This window comes from Macaca fascicularis, chromosome 15 (genome assembly GCF_037993035.2).
Source record: "Macaca fascicularis isolate 582-1 chromosome 15, T2T-MFA8v1.1".
NCBI classification, from domain to species: Eukaryota; Metazoa; Chordata; class Mammalia; order Primates; family Cercopithecidae; genus Macaca; species Macaca fascicularis.
In genome coordinates, this window is record NC_088389.1 from 57,575,286 (window position 1) to 57,598,592 (window position 23,307).

General features: G+C 39.9%; 1 protein-coding gene across 1 annotated transcript in view; it reads right to left on the reverse strand.

Moving 5' to 3' along the window:
- TMEFF1 (transmembrane protein with EGF like and two follistatin like domains 1) overlaps window positions 1-23,307 on the reverse strand; it is a 100,510-nt gene that overhangs the window by 38,501 nt on the left and 38,702 nt on the right. Inside the window, exons 4-5 of the mRNA XM_005581179.5 lie at window positions 22,818-22,844; window positions 19,478-19,574 (exon numbers count right to left, since the gene is read on the reverse strand). Of these exons, the coding sequence (XP_005581236.3) occupies window positions 19,478-19,574; window positions 22,818-22,844 (124 nt within the window). The remainder of the gene's footprint in view (window positions 1-19,477; window positions 19,575-22,817; window positions 22,845-23,307) is intronic.

The window sequence follows — 23,307 nt, forward strand, 5'->3', positions numbered from 1 at the left end:
TCACAATGTGATACCATCCACACTCATGAAATTGGCAAAAATCGAAAACAAGGACAAAACCCAAGTACTGGCAAGAATGAGGAGCTAAGGGAATTCTCATCTTTTGCTGGTAGTAAGAGGTGACAATGTGCTAGCAGCCCTCGCTTGCTCTCGGCGCCTCCTCGGCCTCCTGGGCCTCAGCGTCCACTCTGGCTGCGCTTGAGGAGCCCTTTAGCCCGCCGCTGCGCTGTGGGCACCCCTCTCTGGAGCTGTCCGAGGTGGGAGCCGGCTCCCTCTGCTCACTGAGAGGTGTGAAGGAGGAGGCGCAGGGAGGAGCCAGGGCTGCGCCAGGCGCTCACAAGACCCAGGTGGGCGCAGGCTCCCCAGCCTGCACTCAGCAGGCCCTGCGCTTGGCGAGCCGACCAGCACCTGCGGGGTTCAATCGGGGGAAAAGTTCTCTCTGGGCTGCCGGAGTGCCCGGGCTAGGTGCCGCAAAGGGGCAAGTGCCATTGAGAGGTGAAGCTGGCTGGGCTTCTGGGTCAGGTGGAGACTTGGAGAACTTTTCTGTCTAGCTAAAGGATTGTAAAAGTACCAATCAGCACTCTGTGTCTAGCTAGAGGTTTGTAAACACACCAATCAGCCTTCTGTGTCTCGCTAATCTGGTGGGGACTTGGAGAACTTTTGTGTCTAGCTAAAGGACTGTAAATGCACCAATCAGTGCTCTGTGTCTAGTTAATTGGGTAGGGGACTTGGAGAACGTTTCTGTCCAGCTAAAGGATTCTAAATACACCAATCAGCACTCTGTGTCTAGCTAGAAGTTTGCAAACGCACCAATCAGCACTCCGTGTCTAACTAAAGGTTTGTAAATGCACCAATCAGCACTCTGTCAAAATGGACCAATCAGCGCTCTGTAAAATGGACCAAACAGCTCTCTGTAAAATGGACCAATCAGCAGGACGTGGGTGGGGTCAGTAAGGGAATAAAAGCAGGCTGCCCAAGTCAGCAGCGGCAATCCGCTTGGGTCCCCTTCCACACTGTGGAAGCTTTGTTCTTTCGCTCTTCTCAATAAATCTTGCTGCTACTCACTCTTTGGGTCTGCCCCGCCTTTATGAGCTGTAACACTCACCACGAAGGTCTGCAGCTTCACTCCTGAAGCCAGCAAGACCACGAACCCACCAGAAGGAACGAACAACTCCAGACGCATCGCCTTTAAGAGCTGTAACACTCACCGCAAAGGTCTGCAGCTTCACTCCTCAAGTCAGCGAGACTATGAACCCACCAGAAGGAAGAAACTCCAGACACATCTGAACATCTAAAGGAACAAACTCCAGACACACCATCTTTAAGAACTGTAACACCGTGAGGGTCCGTGGCTTCATTCTTGAAGTCAGCAAGACCAAGAACCCACCAATTCTGGACACAGTAGGAAAGCTTACTGGGAAAGCAACTTTGGAAAACAGGCATTCTGACGAAAAACTAGACTTGCACATGCCCAATAACTTCATTACAAGGCAAGGCCCTTGAAAATCTACACACAAGCCAGGCACAATGGTTCACGTCTGTAATCCCAGCACTTTGGGAGGATGAGGCAGGCAGATCACTTGAGGTCAGAAGTTCAAGACCAGCCTGGCCAACACAGCAAAACCTCATCTCTACTAAAAATACAAAAATTAGCGGGGCATGGTGGTGGCCACCTGTAATCCCAGTTACTCAGGAGGCTGTGAGGCATGAAAATCACCTAAACCTGGGAGGCGGAGATTGCGAAGAGCCAAGATTGAGCCATTGCACTCCAGCCTGGGCAACAGAGCAAGACTCTGTCAAAAAAAAAAAAAAAAGAAAAGAAAAAATAAGAAAATCTCCTGCACGTGTATACCAGAAAATGTGTAAGAATGTTCACAGCAGTATTATTCATGAGAACAAAAGACGGGAATAATCCAAAAGTCCAACAGTAAAATGGACTGTAAAAGAATGTGGTACAGGCAAACAATCAAATTCAATAAGCAGTAAAAATTAACTACAGCTATGTGCATCAACATAAATGAATCTCAAAAATATAATGCTGTGCACAAGAAAATCAAGAAGAATGCATATAGCATGATTCCATTTATACAAAATACAAAAGCAATCAAAAGCCAGATTACAGATTATTAAGGGACCTATCATATGTGATAAGCTATAAAGAAAGGAAGGGAATAATTTCTGCAAAATGCAGTATACCATGTGGGTGACAGAAAGATGCAATTAGAGAGGGACATGGGGGTCCCTGAAGTACAGTCTGCCTTCCAGAACCTCAGGGCCGACTGCAGGACTTTGAGCATTCTGAGATTTTGGTATCTGAGGGGAGTATCAGAACCAGTTCCTCCCAAACATTGGCAGATGACTGTACTGCTAAAATTCTGTTTCTGGCCGGGAGCGGTGGCTCACGCCTGTAATCCCAACATTTTGGGAGGCCGAGGTGGGTGGATCACGAGGTCAAGAGATGGAGACCATCCTGGCCAACATGGTGAAACCCCATCTCTACTAAAAATACAAAAACAAAATTAGCTGGGCGTGGTGGCAGGCACCTGTAGTCCCAGCTACTCGGGAGGCCGAGGCAGGAGAATCACTTGAACCCAGGAGGCAGAGGTTGCAGTGAGCGGAGACTGCGCCACTGCACTCCAGCCTGGCAACAGAGTGAGACTCCATCTCAAAAAATAAATAAATTTAAAAAAAAGTATGTTTCTTGCCTTGGTAGATTCACAAAAGCTCATTCCAATTTTGCACATTAAATCAAATGTGTACATTTTAGTTTTCATATACTTTTGAATATATATTTTATAATTTAAAAATTAAGGCAACAGAAAAAACTTTTAAATTCATAAGAATATTCACTAAAGTCAAAAAATATATATTGTACCAAAATTTTAATTTCTGGAAAACAAGAGGTGAAAGAACCAAAGAAAATAAAGTTAGCCAATCCCAGAAAGTGAGTTCAGGTGAAAGTTTTGGATAAGGAAGGGGCACAGACAACTGCAGAGAATAACAAGCTACTATGCATGGGTGAAAACATGTGCACAAACATTTAGTCATAATATCTCTGTATCTAAACAAATACTGAAAGAATGCCATGCCGAAAAGGACTTTAGAAAGCTATCTATTCCGATCTTCCACTCAGTGCAGGGCTCCTCTCAGCAGTATTTGTGACCTTATTGTTACATTGCCCCTGCCAGAGTATTTGTAGCGACAGACGGCTTACTATCTCACCAAGGCAGTACATCTCATGGGTAGTTATTACCTGGGCTGAGCCCCAAACATGCATCCTAATTAATTTCCACCCATTGACTCTAACTCTGGCCTCTGAATCTACATGTAGTAAGCCCAGAATATCATTTAAATATTCAAAGATTATCATTATATTGAATACAAGTTTTCACCTGAATTTTATTCAATGATTCCTCATTTGTTATATCATCCTGATCACCCTCCAAATTCAGTATCTCATAATATGAGGCCAAAAACAAAACAAGGACTACAGTACAGAGAAGCTATTACCTTAACTGTTCTGGACACTATGCTTACATAACACAGGCAGGATAGGATTAACTTTTCTGATAACCACATCAAATTTTAGACACATACTCAACTTCTTAAATATACTCAACTCTGTAGGTATGGCCTGCAAAACATGTCACCACTATTGTCTAGAACCCAGGGTTAGGACTTCACATTTATCTCTATCAAATTTTAGATTATCTCAGCATGCTGAAATCTTCTGGACTCTAATTCTATCATCTAACATCTCTTCTAGACTGACATACTCATAATGTTGACAAGTCATCAATAAACGCACTGACTAGAACAGGATAAACACAGTCATGTGTCATATTCTAAGAAACCTACCTTAATATTTCTAGAAAAAAATAATCCATTACTGAACACCTTTTAAGAAAGTTGTTAACCACCTAGAATTGCAGCTATCGTCTGACCTGACTTCCTATGTCATGTATACCAAGCCAGATTGATGATTATCCTGCTTAGATTCATATACATTACAATTAAGTCTCAGCCCTGGTACCGCAATCTTATCACACTACCAAAAAAGAAAAAGAGGTTAGCTTTAGCATGCTCTTACTAACAATCTCAGCATGCACTCAGAAATAAAGTTAATAAAACAGAAGACTCAAAAGAAATGTAATCCTAAAAGGTCAGAGGCTCAAAGATCATGGCTTGCCCATTACCAAAGTTAGTGACAATGCTTTTCATATTAAACAAATGTACAAAGACTTTTCCCATTCCTTTTTTTTTTTTTTTGAGACGGAGTCTCGCTCTGTCGCCCAGGCTGGAGTGCAGTGGCCGGATCTCAGCTCACTGCAAGCTCCGCCTCCCAGGTTCACGCCATTCTCCTGCCTCAGCCTCCCGAGTAGCTGGGACTACAGGTGCCCGCCACCTCGCCCAGCTATTTTTTTGTATTTTTTATTAGAGACGGGGTTTCACCATGTTAGCCAGGATGGTCTCGATCTCCTGACCTCGTGATCCACCCGTCTCAGCCTCCCAAAGTGCTGGGATTACAGGCTTGAGCCACCGCGCCCGGCTTTTCCCATTACTTAAACAAAACTTGAGGTGTTGAATTAATTGTGAACCTCCCTGCTCAACTTTCCAAGGAAAGGCCACATTTCCCCTCATTTTTTTTTTTTTTTTGTTCGCAGTTCCTCGTCCTCAAGGCTCAGCATAAAGGGGAAAAAAATCATACAATAACCATTTTCATTTAACAATGTTTTTGAGCCTTACAATATGATGCAAGGTCTGCATCAAAACTTCCAAGATATTATCCCTAGAAATGGGCTTTCAAAGATTCAATCAATTTTTTTCTACTAAAGAACAGTATTTCAGATTCTCTCAATAGGGTCTTGATATACACACAACATTAGTTTTACTTTTGAAATAAATGACACACTTCTAGCACTAATAAATATAGCCTGATCTATATACACATTGTTACATTTGAGAGAGCCCATGCTCATTTCCACAGAATATACTGTTTTTTAATATATCAAAGTAAAACAAGGTTTTTCAAATACTCTCCAAATTCCAAATTACTATATTAAATATCGAATCTAAGTATATACTTGTCTTTAAAGGAGTAATATAATAAAAACAATATTTGAGAATGATTATTCTCATGGCTACAGGTAAGCTGCAGTGAAATAACGTGAAAAAGAGTAGCAGAATAGAGGGGGTCAAATCAGGCAAAGGAACAGAGAAAATTAATTTCAAAGAGCAATCTGGTAAAGTTAACAGATTTTCTTTTTTCTTGTTAGTTTAGTTTAGTTTTGTTTTTTGAGACACGGTCTCACTCGGTTGTTCAGGCTGGAGTGCAGTGGCACAATCTCAGCTCACTGCAACCTCCACCTCCCAGGTCCAAGCCTGCCTCAGCCTCCCAAGTAGCTAAGATTACAGGCGCATGCCATCATGCCTGGCTAATTTTTGTATTTTTGGTAGAGGCAGGGTTTTGCCATGTTGGCCAGGCTAGTCTCGAACTCCTGTCCTCAAGTGATTCCCCCACCTCGGCCTCCCAAAGTGCTGGGAGTACAGGCATGAGCCACCACACTCAGGCCCGTTAGATTTTTCTGGTAAATTCCTATTAGTAAAGGAAAATGAGAGAAAGGTAACAAAAGGGATGATCCAAAAAAGGGAAGTGCTTCTTTCCTTTCAATATGCCCCAAGGAATGGGAAATACTTTTAAATGATATGAATTAAGTAGTTAAGGAAAGGGATAAAGACAAAGTCTTCACTAAGCAAAACAGATTTCCTGATTCATGGAGAACACAGGTGGAAAACACAAAGGTGAAGAAAATGAAGAAGTAATGAAAAATAAAAGGAATTAAGAAACAACAAGTGGGGAAAAAGTACAGCTCAACCTGGAATAAAGGCACTATTTCCTGTCATTTTACCATATATTTTATATATACATATGGATGGTGTAAAGTAGGGATCAATCCTGGCAATTACAGCAGTGGGTCAATCCAGACCAATGCCTGTTTTTGCACACCCAGAAGCTAAAAATGGTTTTCACATTTTTAAAAGGTTAGGTATGGTGAAGACCACATGTGGCCTGCTAAGCCTGATATATTTACCACCTAGCCCTTTACAAAAAAATTTTGCCCACCGCGACCTAAAGGATAAAAGTGGGCAAAACTGGGATGGCAATAAAATAGAAATGGTGGTTAATGGAAGAGAATGTCAGCAACATAGAAAAATACCATACCAGTCCAATAAGAAACAAGTAATCACTTGTTTAACAAGTGGCATTGTTTACAGTGGGTTTTGCAGCCCGACCAGGAAATGCCTTGATCAAATGTATGAAAAAGACAGTGCTCCTTAGTGGGATGGTATCACTGCATCTAAGACTAACAACTGTGAAAACAATCGCTACTGTTTTCAATGGAATACAAAGAAAGAAGATTAAATTACCATCTCAAGTAAAGTCCAGCTCAGTGAAACAATGAGCGAAGGAGGAAAATATTAGACTCCAGAGGCCACGGGTACGACTGATTATAGTGATTACAGCTGTTTGCAGACTGGCAAGCGTAGCAAAGGTCAGGATGCCCAAAGCACAGAAGTGTGCACTCAAATGAATAGAAATCACTCTTCAGTAAATATGCTAAATTCAAAACATTTAACTACATTTACTCTGCACCTACTGTGTGGGTAGAGTCCCATTTGCCTCATCTAACCCTGACAATTATAAATTATCAATAGAGAAACTGAATATGAAGGAAATCTAAAAGCCCCAGATCAAAAAACTAGTGAGGGGCTGAGACCAGTGTTTTCTCTATTCATTACAGCTGTTATACTAAATAAATATCTGAGCATGGAAAGTACCACATGAAAAGGTATTTTTCATGTTTATCATAAAATTTTTCATGAAACTCTACCACATCCACTTCTAACACTTCCACTTTTCTTTCTAACACACCCGGGACACTCCTGCCTCAGACTTTCCCTCTTCCTGAAACACTCTTCCCCAGACAGCCTCCTGGTTCCATCCCTCACCTCAAAGGTTTTTCTCAAATCTTAAAAGACTAGATAAAGGCCGGGAATGGTGACTCACGCCTGTAATCCCAGCACTTTGGGAAGTCGAGGTGGGTGGATCATGAGGTTAGGAGATCAAGACCATCCTGGCCAACATGGTGAAACCCCATCTCTACTAAAAATACAAACATTAGCTGGGCATGGTGGTGCATGCCTGTAATCCCAGCTACTCAGGAGGCTGAGGCAGAAGAATCACCTGAACCCAGGAGGCGGAGGTTGCAGTGAGCTGAGATCACGTCACTGCACTCCAGCCTGGTGACTGAGAGAGACCCCATCTCAAAAAATAAATAAATAAAATAAAAAGATAAAAAAACCTAAGCATCCATTTAAAAAGTTAGAAAATGAACAACAGAAAAAAAAGCCAATAAAAACAAAAGGAAGGAAAATATATAACAACAGAAATTTAAAAGTTACAACAGAGGTTAGTAAAACCAAAAGTTGGTTCTTTGAAAAGATTTTCAAATTGGTAACACAAGCTTTTCTGCAGGCTTTTTCCTGAGAGAGAAAAAGAGAAAAAGCAATATCAGGAATGAAACAGAGTAAAACTTCAAAAGGGATTATGATTTAAAAGATAATAAAAGGTTATTGTAAACAACATTATGCCAGCAAGTTTGAAAATCTAGGTGAAATCAATAACTTTTTAAAAATGCTATCAAGTTCTAACAAAAAAGGAAATAGAACCTTAAGGGTACACTAATCATTAAAGAAACTAAATCAGTTGTTCTTAAAAAGTCCCTTAAAGATAGCATCGGATCCAGGCATTTTTTAAAAGACAATTTATGAACACATCCATTCCAATCTTTCAAAGTAGGTAATTTTTTTTCTTTTTCTTTTCTTTTTTTTTTTTTTTTTTTTTTTTTGAGACGGAGTCTCGCTCTGTCGCCCAGGCTGGAGTGCAGTGGCCGGATCTCAGCTCACTGCAAGCTCCGCCTCCCGGGTTCACGCCATTCTCCGGCCTCAGCCTCCCGAGTAGCTGGGACTACAGGCGCCTGCCACCTCGCCCGGCTAGTTTTTTGTATTTCTTAATAGAGACGGGGTTTCACCGTGTTAGCCAGGATGGTTTCGATCTCCTGACCTCGTGATCCGCCCGTCTCGGCCTCCCAAAGTGCTGGGATTACAGGCTTGAGCCACCGCGCCCGGCCTCTTTTTTTTTTTTTAAGACGGAGTCTCACTCTGTCACCCAGGCTGGAGTGCAGTGGCACAATTTTGGCTCATTGCAACCTCCGCTTCTCAGGTTTGAGCGATTCTTGTGTCTCAGCCTTCAGAGTAGCTGGAATTACAGGTATGTGCCACCACGTCTGGCTAATTTTTTTTCTTTGTGTGTGTGTGTGTGTTTTTAGTAGAGACAGGGTTTCACCATGTTGCCCAGGCTGTTCTTGAACTCCTGATCTCAGGTGATCTGCCCACCTTGGTCTCCCAAAGCATTGACAGGCATGTGCACCACGCCTGGCCAAAAGCAGATAATTTCACTCTTACACAAAGTCATCCAGAGACTAGAAGAAAACACTCCCGGCCGGGCGCGGTGGCTCAAGCCTGTAATCCCAGCACTTTGGGAGGCCGAGGCGGGCGGATCACAAGGTCAGGAGATCGAGACCACAGTGAAACCCCGTCTCTACTAAAAATACAAAAAATTAGCCAGGCGCGGTGGCGGGCGCCTGTAGTCCCAGCTACTCAGGAGGCTGAGGCAGGAGAATGGCGGGAACCCGGGAGGCGGAGCATGCAGTGAGCCGAGATCGCGCCACTGCACTCCAGCCTGGGCAACAGCGTGAGACTCCGTCTCAAAAAGAAAAAAAAAAAAGAAAACACTCCCTAACTCATTTTAAAAGGCCACATAACATGAAAACTAAACAAAAGAATAATTATAACTCACTGACTACAAATGAATAAAAGAAAAATCCATGAGTCCTGACTGATTGATAGAAAAAAAAATCCCACTCTTTCAATAGATAGAATACCAACTAATAACGTATAGGTACAAAAACAGACTGCAATCATAAAATAAAAGTAAAATGCTCTAAAAATGAGTACTCTGAAAACAAAAATGAGCTCCTGGAAATTAAAAATTGCAGCAAAAATGAAAAACTCATAAAGTTGAAGAAATTTCTCAAAAAGTACAGCAAAAAAATTTAAAACAGAAAACGGGAAAAAAGATAAAATGAGAACTAGTCCAGGATGTCAATATCCAAGTAACAGGAGTACCAAAAATAAAAAAATTAAAAAAAGAGGAAAGGAAATCATCAAATAATTAATTAAAGAAAAGTTTTCAAAATGGAAGTCAATAAGTATCTAGGAAAGGGCATAACATTGTGAGATATCACTACACTGGAGACCAAAAGAAGACTCTACATGCTTCAAGAGAGAAAAAAATCATATACAAAGGATCAAGAATTAGAATGGCTTTAGACTTCAACAGCAACACTTGAAGCTAGAAGACAACAAAGCAACACTTTCTTAATTCTCAGGGAAATTTGTCTCACACCTCGAATTATGCACTTGCAAAGTTCTAAATAAAATATTAGGTGTAGAATAAAAATACTTAAACACTTCAAACAAGGTCTCAAAAGTTTTTAAAATCTTACACCTTTTCATAAGAAGCTGCTATAAGTAGTAATAAAATGGGAAAGTAAAACCAAGAAGTGAGAAGCAAAAAAAGAAACACAGTACCCTATATAGGAGGGAGAGACAAAGGAATTTCTAGGAAGATCCTAGTGGTATAATAAAAAATATTCTTGGTCTTTGTTCCCAGTTCCTGGTATAGAGTTCCCTTGATATTTCTTGAGTGATAGGAAAGTTCTTATATTCTACTGAGATGACTCATGGGGTGAGGGGGTAGGGAGTTAATGTCACCAGAGAAACCAACCACAGTGATTAGAGGGTTAGAACTTCTGCCTCCCAGCCCCACCCCAATTCTCCTACCTCTGGGAAGGGGAGAGGGGTTGGATGTTAAGTTCAGTCACCAACGACCAATGAGTTAACCAGTCACGATTACATAGTAAAACTTCAGTATAAAAACTCAGAATAAGGGGGGTTCGGGAGCTTCCAGTTGGTGAGCACATCTCAGTGGTGTGACTCCATGGGGACAGACGCTCCTGCACTCAGAACCCTTCTGGACCTTGCTTTATGTACTTCTTCATTTGGCTGATCATTTGTATCCTTTACAAATAAATAATAAGTAGAGTGCTTTCCTGAGTTCTGTGAGTTGTTTTAGCAAATTAGGTAGGGCATGGGAACTCCAAAATTTATGGTCATCTGGGCAGAAGTGGGGGTAGCCTGGGGACCTCATTTGTAGCTGGTTATAAAGAGGGGGCAGTCTTATGGGACTGAGTCCTTAACCATGGGTCTGCGCTAACTCCAAGTAGTTACTGTCAGAATTTAATTGAATTGTTGGACATCTAGGTAGTGTCAGAGAGTTGGAAAATCGATTGTTGTCGGAAAAAATACCATACTGAAGGAAGATCCTGGGATGACAGCTATAATACAAGATGTAGAGGGCAATCAGTCCACAATGAAATACTTTAAACAGCTGTGTGGATGGCCATCATTACCAAGATGCCTAGTGCTACCGTACCCAACTTTCAGTCAGAAGACAGACTGCTCAGGTAAGCCTGGCCCAGATTCTTATGTGTAGTTGGCTTGTCTTGACCATAAGATAATGAAGTTCCTCATCACACACTGGGGCCTGTCAGGAGTGGAGGGCTGGGGGAGAGATAGCATTAGGAGAAATACCCAATGTAAATGACGAGTCATGGGTGCAGCAAACTATCATGGCACATGCACTATGTAACATATCTGCACATTATGCACATGTGCCCCAGAACTTAAAGTATAATAAAAAAGTTAATAAAGATAATGAAATTCCTACTCTCCACTCCATGTCCTGCTGCAAGAACAACTCAGCCCACTCAGTTAATTGACATACTCTTGACACCTGAAGGTGAGCTATGGGAAGATTATAAAAGTAAACAACACAGAGCACAGCAGTCCATTCTGATCACATTTCTACCAGTGATCCATACATCAGAATCCTATCAGATGCCTCAACTATAGTGAGCCCACATTCTCCATGACCCTGTGACTCCAATACTCATGGCTTTGTCCACTGACTTCCCCAAAAGGGAACTTTGTAAACTCTCCAAGGAGCTGAAAACCAGACCCTGCCACAGAGGCTGTTCAAAGTGTCTTCTGTAAGCCTTCCTCTCTAAGGGGGCACTATTACCCTTTCCTTCCATGGCTAGGTTCACACAAGGTACTGGAAATAATAGCAGTATTCTATTTTGTACCCTAGGTGTTAGGTACATAGGTGGTTTTTAATCAGTATTCCTTAAATTGCACATGTATGTTTAAACACTTCTGTAAGCAGTGTACATTTTGCAATAAAGATTTTAAATAAGGTACAGAATAAGGTATAGTGTGATGCCATTAGTTTTTTTAAAAATATATATATATATGTACATATTTGCTTGCTTGCACATACATAAAATACCCCAGGAGATTAAACAAGAAACAGATCACAGTGACTGTCTCTAGTGAAGACAACTGAGTGACTGGGAACAGGGGTGGAAATGAGACCTTTCACTCTAGAGCCTTTTTAAGCTTTTGAATTGGCAGCACTACATTTCAAAGGCATGAATGCACATATACATACATAAATGAATGCATAAATTCAATGGCTTCTATGATTTAGCACTATAATTTTGGCAAATCACAACTCCAAGTCTTTACAACAGGGAAAATACCTCAAAACACTGCTGACAGGATCAAATAAGATTTTGTAAGAAGCCCTTTGAAATCTATCAAATACTGTGCACATCTGAATGGCATTATTATTACTGAAAAACATCCACCCTTTCACTTCCTTTCTTCTTAACCCTATATAGAAAGTACCATTCTTCTCAATATAGCAAGTTTATTTACCAGTTAGGAAAACATTGGCTTAAACTAATTCATGTCAAGTTACTGAGATTTAACAAACACCTAATAAAGCCTGCAACAAATTCAATGCTAGTCTTTTTCACACATCTTAAATCCTTACAACCACCCTGTAAGCAGCTCTAAGTGAATAATAAAGGCCTAGTGTTGATTGCCACTAATTCAACCAAGGCCTATAAAAGGACCCATCCTAAGATATCCAACCTTATGGGCAGTTTACCCAAGACAGAAATCAGCAAGACAAAGTCCCTGCCCTCAGGAAACTCACAATCTACTTAGTCTATGCAGAGGTTGCTTTTTCAAGACCAAGGAGGAACACAGAATATGGTCACACAACTCATAGGAACTGTGGGAGAACGCAAGGTAAGAAGAGGTGGTGAATCTGACCTATGTCACACATCACACGGCATCTAAGGCTAGAAGGAGGAATAGGAGTTAAAACAAGCTGATAAACAGGAATGGCACTCCAGGCAGGGGGAATAACAGGGGCAAAGTGGGTAAGAAAGTGTTCAATAATAACAGTGCATTCAGAAAACTGCAAGAGATTGTGGGGACACGGAGTTTTGCATTTTAAAGGCAAAACTCTCTTACTGGCAACTGTCAAAGGACTTTAAGAAGATATTTCTGGGCTGGGTGTGGTGGCCCACGCCTGTAATCCCAGCACTTTGGGAGGCTGAGGCGAGCGGATCACGAGGTCAGGAGATCGAGACCATCCTGGCTAACATGGTGAAACTCCGTCTCTACGAAAAAAAAAAAAAAAAATACAAAAAGTTAGCCGGGCGTGGTGGCGGGCACCTGTGGTCCCAGCTACTAGTGAGGCTGAGGCATGAGAATGGTGTGAACCCCGGAGGCGGAGCTTGCAGTGAGTCGAGATCATGCCACTGCACTCCAGCCTGGGCCACAGAGCAAGACTACATCTCAAAAAGATATTTCTGGAAGGCCAGGTGCAGTGGTTCAGGCCTGTAATCCCAGCACTTTGGGAGGCTGAAGTGGGTGGATCACGAGATTAGGAGTTCAAGACCAGCCTGACCAAGATGGTGAAACCCCATCTCTACTAAAAAGACAAGAATTAGTCAGGCATGGTGGTGGGCACTTGTAATCCCAGCTATTTGGGAGGCTGAGGCAGAGAACTGCTTGAACCCGGGAAGCAGAAGTTGCAGTGAGCCGAGATCGCACCAGTGCACTCTAGCCTGGGCGACAAAGGGAGACTCCGTCTCAAAAAAAAATAAAAGGTATTTCTGGATAAAGGAGCCTGTCATTACTAACATCCAGATTATACTTTGGATAAAATAATGCTTAATGAGGTTTATGTTTTTAAAAACAACATAAAATTATTTTTCCATTATAATCTAAGGGGCTACAGTAGCGACTTATTAAACCTAAAAATAGTTTTAGAATATCCAAAATAAGGCAGTGCTAAATGACAAAAATTACTACCTCCTAGTCAGAGGACTAGGAGGAAATAAGAGCAGAAGAACAGAAAAGGTACTTCTTCAGTTCTTGTTTTAAAAAGTACATGAAGCTTCCAGAAAGTAGGATATATTGCAGGACACAAATGTGTAGCATTGTTCTGTTTACACAAGAGAAAAGATGTCATTGCACCTTCTGAGGGAGACTCGTCAGATTGTAGTACTGAACAGGAATCTGCGTCAAAACAGAAAATGGTACCACAAATGACTAAGATCTCCAGCAGGTGGATTAAACTGGTTATCCATGTTGTCTGCCACACTCTACACCTGTATGATTCTCTGAGCAACTCTGAGATATTTATATCACTCAGGGGGATAAATGGAAACAGCATCTCCAAAAAGGAGACTTACATAAAAGAGGCAGAAGAGCAGGGGCTATTTCCATAAAGTGTATTGCAGACAAAGTTCAAAAGAAATAACTGGAGGATTTTTATAACTCACCTGTATTGACATTAGGGCTGATGATTCTACAGACTCCTCACACCATTCCTGGTTGGGATTTAGGTGGGGTATATAAAAGGTACTAAAGTATCCAGAGAAACAGCTGATGGCTATCTTACAGCAGTAACTTCAGCCTTGGACAGATCAGAAATACTGTTTAGAAAGAGAGGGGGTGTGGTAGGTACTAAGAATATGTGGTTTAAGAAATACAAGTTGCTGTAAAGGAAGTGCTGTTTTCAAGTTTTAAGACCAAGTAGGACATCTATGCACTGTTTCACAGTGGTCACCGTGAAATACTGAAACCCACTTATGTGGGGAGTCATATTTCTTGGAGCCTCAACCACCTACATCTCTAGGTATAAATTTGAAAGGTAAACATTAACAAACATAACTGTCACAAACCCAAGCAAAGCCCACAATGCCATCAAAGAAATGCAGTGAGTTTCAGGAAGGAAGGGTGAGGGGGAAGCCTCTTAGAAGCAAAAATAGACCGGGCGCGGTGGCTCAAGCCTGTAATCCCAGCACTTTGGGAGGCCGAGACGGGCGGATCACAGGGTCAGGAGATCGAGACCATCCTGGCTAACCCGGTGAAACCCCGTCTCTACTAAAAACTACAAAAAAACTAGCCGGGCGAGGTGGCGGGTGCCTGTAGTCCCAGCTACTCGGGAGGCTGAGGCAGGAGAATGGCGTAAACCCGGGAGGCGGAGCTTGCAGTGAGCTGAGATCCGGCCACTGGACTCCAGCCTGGGCGACAGAGCGAGACTCTGTCTCAAAAAAAAAAAAAAAAAAAAAAAAGCAAAAATAATTTAAATTATAAATGAATTAAAATAGCCATTGAGCAGACAAGACAATAAAACAGATGCAATAAATAAAGTTCATGCACTTCACTCAGAAGAACCTATATACTCTTATTTTACATTTAGAAGTTATTCCTACTTTAGATACAGTTTCTGCAAGTGTTTGTTTCCTAACAGAGGAAGCAGAGAAGCAAATTAAAAGTTGAGGGCATCTACAGTCAAACAATCATTGCCAAGGCACACTGACAGCACCTAGAAGCAGCAGCTAACAGCCTTACAAGACAGAAAAAAACATGTTTTTAAAAAACAGATATAGAACCCAAAACACAAAGCTAAATGAAGCCTTAAGTGCAGCAGTGAAACAACCACACATCATTGGCCTCTACATGTGTGTGCACAACACAATAGATTGACTCCTTGTCATGAGACCTATGTTCTGATTCTCCATTCAGCCTTTCTGAACTCACCTTCACCTAGAACAATCAGGATAATACTTCCTTGCCCTACTACCAAACAGAACTGCTGAGAATAGCTTAAAAGTATATGTAAAAAGGGCCGGGTGCAGTGACTCAAGCCTGTAATCCCAGCACTTTGGGAGGCCGAGACAGGCGGATCACGAGGTCAGGAGATCGAGACCATCCTGGCTAACACGGTGAAACCCCATCTCTACTAAAAAAAATACAAAAAAACTAGCCGGGCGAGGTGGCGGGCGCCTGTAGTCCCAGCTACTCAGGAGGCTGAGGCAGGAGAATGGCATAAACCCGGGAGGTGGAGCTTGCAGTGAGCTGAGATCCGGCCACTGCACTCCAGCCTGGGCGACAGAGCGAGACTCCATCTCAAAATATATATATATATATGTAAAAAATGCTCTGAAAACTGTAACATACTACATGATATGTAACTGTAAGAATATGTTAAACATGTTCTGTATATTCTGTTTAAGAAGGCAAAGAAGTATGTAATGTATTTAAATCAATTTATATTTAAATGGCTAAATTAAAAAAAAAAAAGCACTTCTCTTAATAGCAGAAAATTAACTTACACGGCATCACTTATCCCCTCACCAAAATACCAGATTTTTTTTTTAACAACTATTAGCAAGAGAAAGACTTTTTAAAAGCAAGAGAAAGATTTTAGCTGCTCTTTGCAAATCAGATAGGTTGATAACATTTTTTCTGACAGGAAAGACATTTCAAATTGAGAAAAGACAAAGTATGTTTGACTTTCTGGGTTGTTTGTTCATTTGTTTTTGGAGACAGGGGCTTGCTCTGTCACCCAGGCTACAGCACAGTGGCACAATCATGGCTCACTGCAGCCTAGATATCCCAGGCTCAAGCAATCCTCCTGCCTTGGCCTTCTAAAGATTCTGAGATTACAGGTGTGAGCCACCACAGCTGGCCTACAATAAAATTTTAAATGAATACTTACACCTAAAAAAATACATGCAATACACATCTATTATAGTTATACTATAGAGCAATACTTTTCAAACTGCAGGTCATAATCACTAGTGGATTATGAAGTCAATTTAGTGGTTCACTGCCAGTATTTTATAAAAAAAGTAAGATAGAAAATATTAGAGTACATTGCATTTAATAAAGGTAAGTACTATTCCACAGAATTTTGTTTGACTTAATATTTATTAGTGCAATGTGTACGTAAACAGGAGTGCTGGATAACAATGCAAATGTATTTTTTACATGAAGTGTAGTCAAAAAAGACTGAAAGTCACTCGTAAGAAATTCAATAAATAGGTATTTGATTTCTAGATGCCGGCTAAGAACTAACAGAATTTAAAAGCAGCTACTACTCAGAGTGACCAAGACTCAATACAGAAGTAAAGAAATCACAGCTGGGACCAGGCTGATGAAAAGGGCAGTGTTTTTGTTTAAAAAAAAAAAAAAAGTCACTGGGCAGCAGTCCTCAAAGTAGGAAAAAGATAACATTCCTTCCAGGAATTTTTTCTTTAAAAGAAAATTAGAAAAAGGTAGATGGTAAGAAAAGCACTGTGCTGTTAATTAGAAGAATATACCCCCATCAAACCCTCTGACTTTAGTCCTCAATGGTTTCATCTTTAAAATGAGAGGATCAGACTAGAAGATAAATTTTTTATTTTTTATTTTTCTTTTTATTTTTTTGATAAAACACTCGCTCTGTTGCCAGGCTGGAGTGCAGTGGCGTGATCTTGGCTCACTGAAAACTCTTCCTACCAGGTTCAAGCAATTCTCCTGCCTCAGCCTCCCGAGCAGCTGGGACTACAGGTGCATGCCACCACGCCCAGCTAATTTTTGTATTTTTAGTAGAGACGAGTTTTCATCATGTTGGCCAGAATGGTCTTGATCTCTTGACCTCATGATCTGCCCTCCTCAGCCTCCCAAAGTGCTGAGATTACAGGCATGAGCCACCATGCCTGGCCTGAAAATAAATATTAAGATCCTACCTTAATACTCTGATTCCAATGGATAATAATAATTAAGTCATAACAGAACTACTTGAATTATAACTGAGCTTTTGTTCTTAATAACTAAAAGTTTATCTTTTAATAAGAAAATTATGTAACATCTTAATAAATAACAGGTTTTTATATAAAAATCAAGACTTAATGGCTAATGTTATATTTCTGCAGCTTTCCATTTTCCAGACCTAAACGGCCCAGCTGGATGGGTAAAAATTACCCTTAGATACATTACTATTCACCTGGCTAGCAACCATGAAAAACACATGGAAGGTACCTTGAGGGAGTTACATAACCGCTATATAACTTTCTTGGTACCATGGCCCATTTAAAAGTTAAAAAAAAAAAATTAAATAACCACTGATACACATTTACACTGTTAAAACAACTGCAATCAGTAACAAGTGCTTTACAGACTAAAAGATTAGATATTAACAACATGTCCTTTTGTCTCCTTCCATAAAAGGATCAAACGCTTTAGCTTAATCACTTTTTTCTAAATAAAGATACCAACTGCTTCCTTCGTATTTCCCTCTTGTCGCATCAATTTCCTTGCCTGATGTTGGCTGCTTGTCACTGTCTATGTGCTCCTTAGCCTGCTGGTAAGAGCCTGAATGCTCCTTACTATTGGTAAGCCCTTCCATGGTCTATGTCCACTTCCTTATGCTTAGAGCTGATATCTACAACAATAGTGGTAGCAAGCTGTCAGATAAATAGACACACAAAAAATTAATTTAGTACACACGACAGAATTACTTTGATTGGGAATAGGCTACATATTACATTATAAGGAGGTGTTTACATAACGATATGTATTTTATCATGTAGATGTCTAGAACTCCTGACCTCAAGCAATCCTCCCACCTAAGCCTCCCAAAGCACTGGGATTACAGACATGAGCCATTGCATCCAGCCTATCATGTAGATGTCACATCTGGAGCCACTTCTGAGAGTAGATGGAATATGTTTCAATTCTAAGCAAAAAACTTCCATCTTTTTAAATTAGGCATGAAAAATGATAATAGAAAAATGTATAAAATAGGGATGAATAGAGGCACCATGAAAGGAATAAAAACAGACAAAAAGACCAAGCCAGTCAATCACTGACAGCTATTTTGTCTCTGAACACTATTACAGAAGAGTACTAAGGAAGAATGCAGACACACACACATATATTAAGGTGTTTCATCATGCCATATCATTAGTACAAAATAAAAAGAAGAAACAGCATAATATCTATTATCAGTTCTCTCTGTAAGTCCATATTGCCCATCATTTATTTCTCTACTGTTCTATAGGCCAGTATCTGCTTCGGAAAACATGTTCTTCCAAATCAAACCACTCCTAATGAAATGAATGGACACGGGTCAATCTATGTGACCAACGTGCAGAAGCAGTAAATTCAGGTTTTGTTGAGTTCATTTTTTACTGAACTTACTTGTCTTTTGCCAGTTCTCACCCACTTTGAAATACGCACCAAATAAATTAACACAGTTTTACCAAATGCCATCCAAATAGCTGATTTTGTACATAATAGTGAAAATTGAGTGTTCTTAATTTGCAAAACTAACTTTGGACATTTAATGCTAATTAGATCATATTATTACTGTTCAGTGAAAGGCTCAAATATGTAGTTAAGGGCTGAATAAACACGGAACTGGAGAATACACACCAAAAATATGTACAAGTAAGGAAGAAAGCACAAATATCTTATAGAAATAAATAAGTGTTTTAAAATAGATACTAAGTGGAAACTGAGGAAGTGAAGAAGATCCATTTATGCTCCCAGGTCCTAAAGTCAACATTAAAGCTTTTAGAATCAAATATACAAAAAGCCAGCACTGCAGGAAAATGAAAGAAGCATTAGATTGGAAATAAACAGAATACTGATGAAAGGAAAAATCAAACATGACTATTGATAAATGTCTGCAGCCTTACTGTTCTACAAAAGAACACCATTTCTTACAGGGAGTGAATGGGAAATTGGACAGACAGTGCTGTCAGCTACAAAACCCACCTTAATGAAGGCTGAACATGAGTGACAAAAGCACTTGGTATAAAATATACAAAACTATCTGGAGGAAAAAAGGCATAGATAAAACCAAAAAAACTATAAATGGATTCTCATTCTAAAATACAACGCTTAAACTGACTTAAATAGCCATAGTATTGTATCAACTTAAAAGTCAATAGACTAGCATTAAACAACAACAACAACAAAAAAATTTGAAAACACACAAAAGATACAGAACCAGGTAAATGATACCTTTCCACAATATAATCATACTGATGATTAATCTCTAAATAACTTTATCCCTTCCCCTCAACCAACTCACCCAACATTTTCTGCATCTTCATCACATTCAGCTTTATATTTGCAGGGTCCACACTTGGAGTGTTTTCTGTGAACTTCTGTCCCTGACCCTTCCTCTTCTGTTTAAAAAGAAAAATCAAATTTTCAACCAAAAGTTGGGATCCTTTCCAGATACGCTTCATGTTTTCAGTAGTCATTATCCTGTTTCTGAGGAAAATGTACCTGAGCTCTTGAAAATAGTCACCTCCAAAATCTACCAATGCTTGAAGTTCAAAAATGTTGCCAGTACTGAGTACAACATATTTTGTGAGGAAAAGAAGTTTTGGTGCTGGCAAAATAATCCCTTAAACTATCTAGGCAGGACAACACAGTAGGTTTGATAATGAATTTTTTTTTTAATTACCATATAACACTGAATAAGGGAGAAAGAAAAGAGACAGGAGAAATACATTTAGTCCTGTGATTACCCTCCTGTTGCAATCAGCCTGTGCAAAGTTGGTCAGCAGATAAGCACCTGACCACAAAAGAATGTAACTCTCACCTTTTCCTCGCATCAGTTTCATACCTGTCTTTCTAACTACATAAAAACTAACTTCAGAGTTAAAAGAAATACTTATTTCCAAATTTTAAAATGGAAAAGGGTCTCTTTATAAAGGACTTTTCTTTTTCTACTTGGCCACTTAGCACAGCCAAAAATACACAGATACAAAAGTATGCAGGTCTCCTACGACCCAACGCAAAAAAAAAAAAACAACAGTAAATATCACCAGCCCCAGACTCAGCTCACATCCCACACTGAAAGGGCCTTACATTTTGTGGGTCTCAACTAGAGTGGATCACATCCTTAATCTCAAACTGGCCAGGGAGATCAGTTCTGAATTCAACTTAAGGATTTCAGTTCATTCAAGGGATTTCCCTTGAATTTGGTTTGAAAAAGATTACTATTCAGGGAGTGTCTTTTTTTTTTTTTTTTTTCAGACGGAGTCTTGCTTTGTCACCTAGGCTGGGATGCAGTGGCGCAATCTCAGCTCACCACAACCTCCGCCTCCTGGGTTCAAGTGATTCTCCTGCCTCAGCCTCTCAAGTAGCCGGGATTACAGGTGCACACCACCACGCCAGGCTAATTTTTGTATTTTTAGTAGAGATGGGGTTGGCCAGGCTGGTCTCGAACTCCTAACCTTGTGATCTGCCCACCTCAGCCTCCCAAAGTGCTGGGATTACAGGCATGAGCCACCACATCCGGCCTCAGGAGGTGTCTTATAATAAAGAGGGTGTTAAAAAGGTACACAAATTTGCCATACCTGTTTGGTAATGCTGCCAAACTTCTAATTTTTGGTGGCTGCCTATCCTTAAGTAGAAATATTCCCCTAAACTCTCACGAATACTCCCAAACAGATACCAGGGATTATCATCCTAAGTAATCCTGAGGCCCCAAAACATAATAATATTCAGAAATACTACAGTTACCATGAGCTCACTAAGGTCTGTATATTAACTGGAGCAAACCACTTAGCCCTTCTAACTCATACGCCCTAAAAAAAAAAAAAAAAAAAAAAAAGGTCAACCTACATCCTCAGGGCAAGATATCCAGCATTTTTTGTTTTGTTTTGTTTTGTTTGAGACAGGGTGCAGTGGCATGATCACCACTCACTGCAGCCTCAACCTCCTGGGCTCAAGCAATCCTCCCACTTTAGCTTCCCAAGTAGCTGAGACTACAACGCCATCACATCTGGCTTTTTAAAATTTTTTTAAATTTTTTTTTTTTTTTTTTTTTTTTTTAGGATGGAGTCTCGCTCTGTCGCCCAGGCTGAAGTGCAGTAGCGCAATCTTGGCTGACTGCAACCTCCGTCTCCCGGGTTCAAGCAATTCTCCTACCTCAGCCTCCTGAGTAGATGGGATTACAGGTGCCCACCACCACGCCTGGCTAATTTTTGCATTTTTAGTAGAGATGGGGTTTCACTACATTGGCCAGGCTGGTCTCAAACCCCTGACCTCAGGTGATCCACCTGCCTCGGCCTCCCAAAGTGCTGGGATTATAGGCATGAGCCACAGCGCCCAGCCCAATATTGTATTATATAAGCATATCTTAAGATGAACTCTCACTTCTTTAATATAGGAACAATGACAATGACAGTTTCCTAACTGAATACCTGACCACAGGGGCTAGACTATATGATCGCCTAAAATCTGTTCCAGCTCTAAGATCTGGAATTTATTACCTGATCCTTCACATGTGATTATAAAGCTTTGGCTTAAACATGTCCATCTACTTCAAATTCTATTGTTTGACAGCTTTAACTTTTTTTTTTTTTTTTTTTTTTTTTAGCTGAGACTGTCATCCTTGAATTTCACCTCAGGACAGTTCTCCTATTCTCCAGGAGACCTTCAAAGTCCCTTCCAACACTGAAATTTTAAGATTCTATGAAATGTAGAAGTATGGAGTGAGCTTTCAGGCAGTTTTGAAAGGATCATAACTGCAGTTTCCATTTGCATTAAGTGTGAATTGTACTGAAGTGGGTGTTCTTCGGTGTACCCCATAATACCTCAAACATTATTTTCTATACAGTACATACTCATTAAGAACTATAGCCTCATTAGACTATGATACAGATTAGTCAATCTCAATTCTGATCATTTAAACTCCATTATATGCTATTACCAAATATTAATCTTTTAAACAACAGAAATACTTCATATATTTGTAAAATAAAATCAAAAACATAGATAGGAAATTGTTAAAGGTTTAAATTAAACTATTAAACTCTAAACTCCATGAGAGTTGTTGGGCAAGTCTTCCTTTTTCTATGTACAACTTCCTCTGGAGTTTTTAACCCTGTACCATTAAAATTCCTTATGAGCAAAAACTTGAAAGCAAGGGATGGGAAAGAGTTACAAATACTCTAGTCCAAGCTAAAATCACTTGTGGGGATGATCCAAGAAGAAGTCACTTTGATGCAACCTCAATTTAACAGAAACTACAACATCTTCCCCTTAGTCTGACAACAAAGTTCCAGGGAAAAATGCGAGAAACAAGAATGCCTAGAGCTGACAGGGAGAGTTGGGTTAGGAGTGCATGGTTTCTTTTTGAGGTAATTAAAATGTTCTAAGAGTGACTGTGGTGATGAATATATAACTCTGAATATACTAATGAATATATAACCGTGAATTTACTAAAAGTCACTGAATTGTACACTTCAAGTGGCAAATTATATGGTATGTCAATTATATCTCAAAGTTGTTTTTTTAAAAGAGAAAGAAAGAAAGAAAGAAAGAAAGAAAGAAAGAAAGAAAGAAAGAAAGAAAGAAAGAAAGAAAGAAAGAAAAGAAAAGCAAATATCCTTTAAGAGGTACTTGAAACTTACCTCCTTCTCCAGATCCAGATCCATTATCTGAGAAGAAAAACAAAGAATGAATATGAACATTTTTCCTGGAAATCTCATCTTATCAAATAATAAAATTTTCTATCAAAAATAAAACTGTGATATCCATTCTCAGTCCCTTTCTCAAATTTTTGATATCTTACAAATTTGTTCTTACATACCTATTTTATGCTGCTCTCAAAATATAAATTGCTTAGATACATAATCATCTATATTTCATATATCTTTGTATCCCATTAAGGACATATCCAGATGCTCTGCACAGAGTAAAGACACTAAATACTGAAAAATAAATGGCTAAATACAAATAATTAATTTTAATCCACTCATTTAAAACATAGGAGAAAATTTTAGTTTTGTTAAAGCTTGAGAGAAATAATGAATAAGCTGCTTTTATTAGAAAGGCAGGAAAAGAGCTTTGGGTCTTACTCCAAAAAAAAAAAAATCTTCTTAATGAAATCTGCGGATAAAG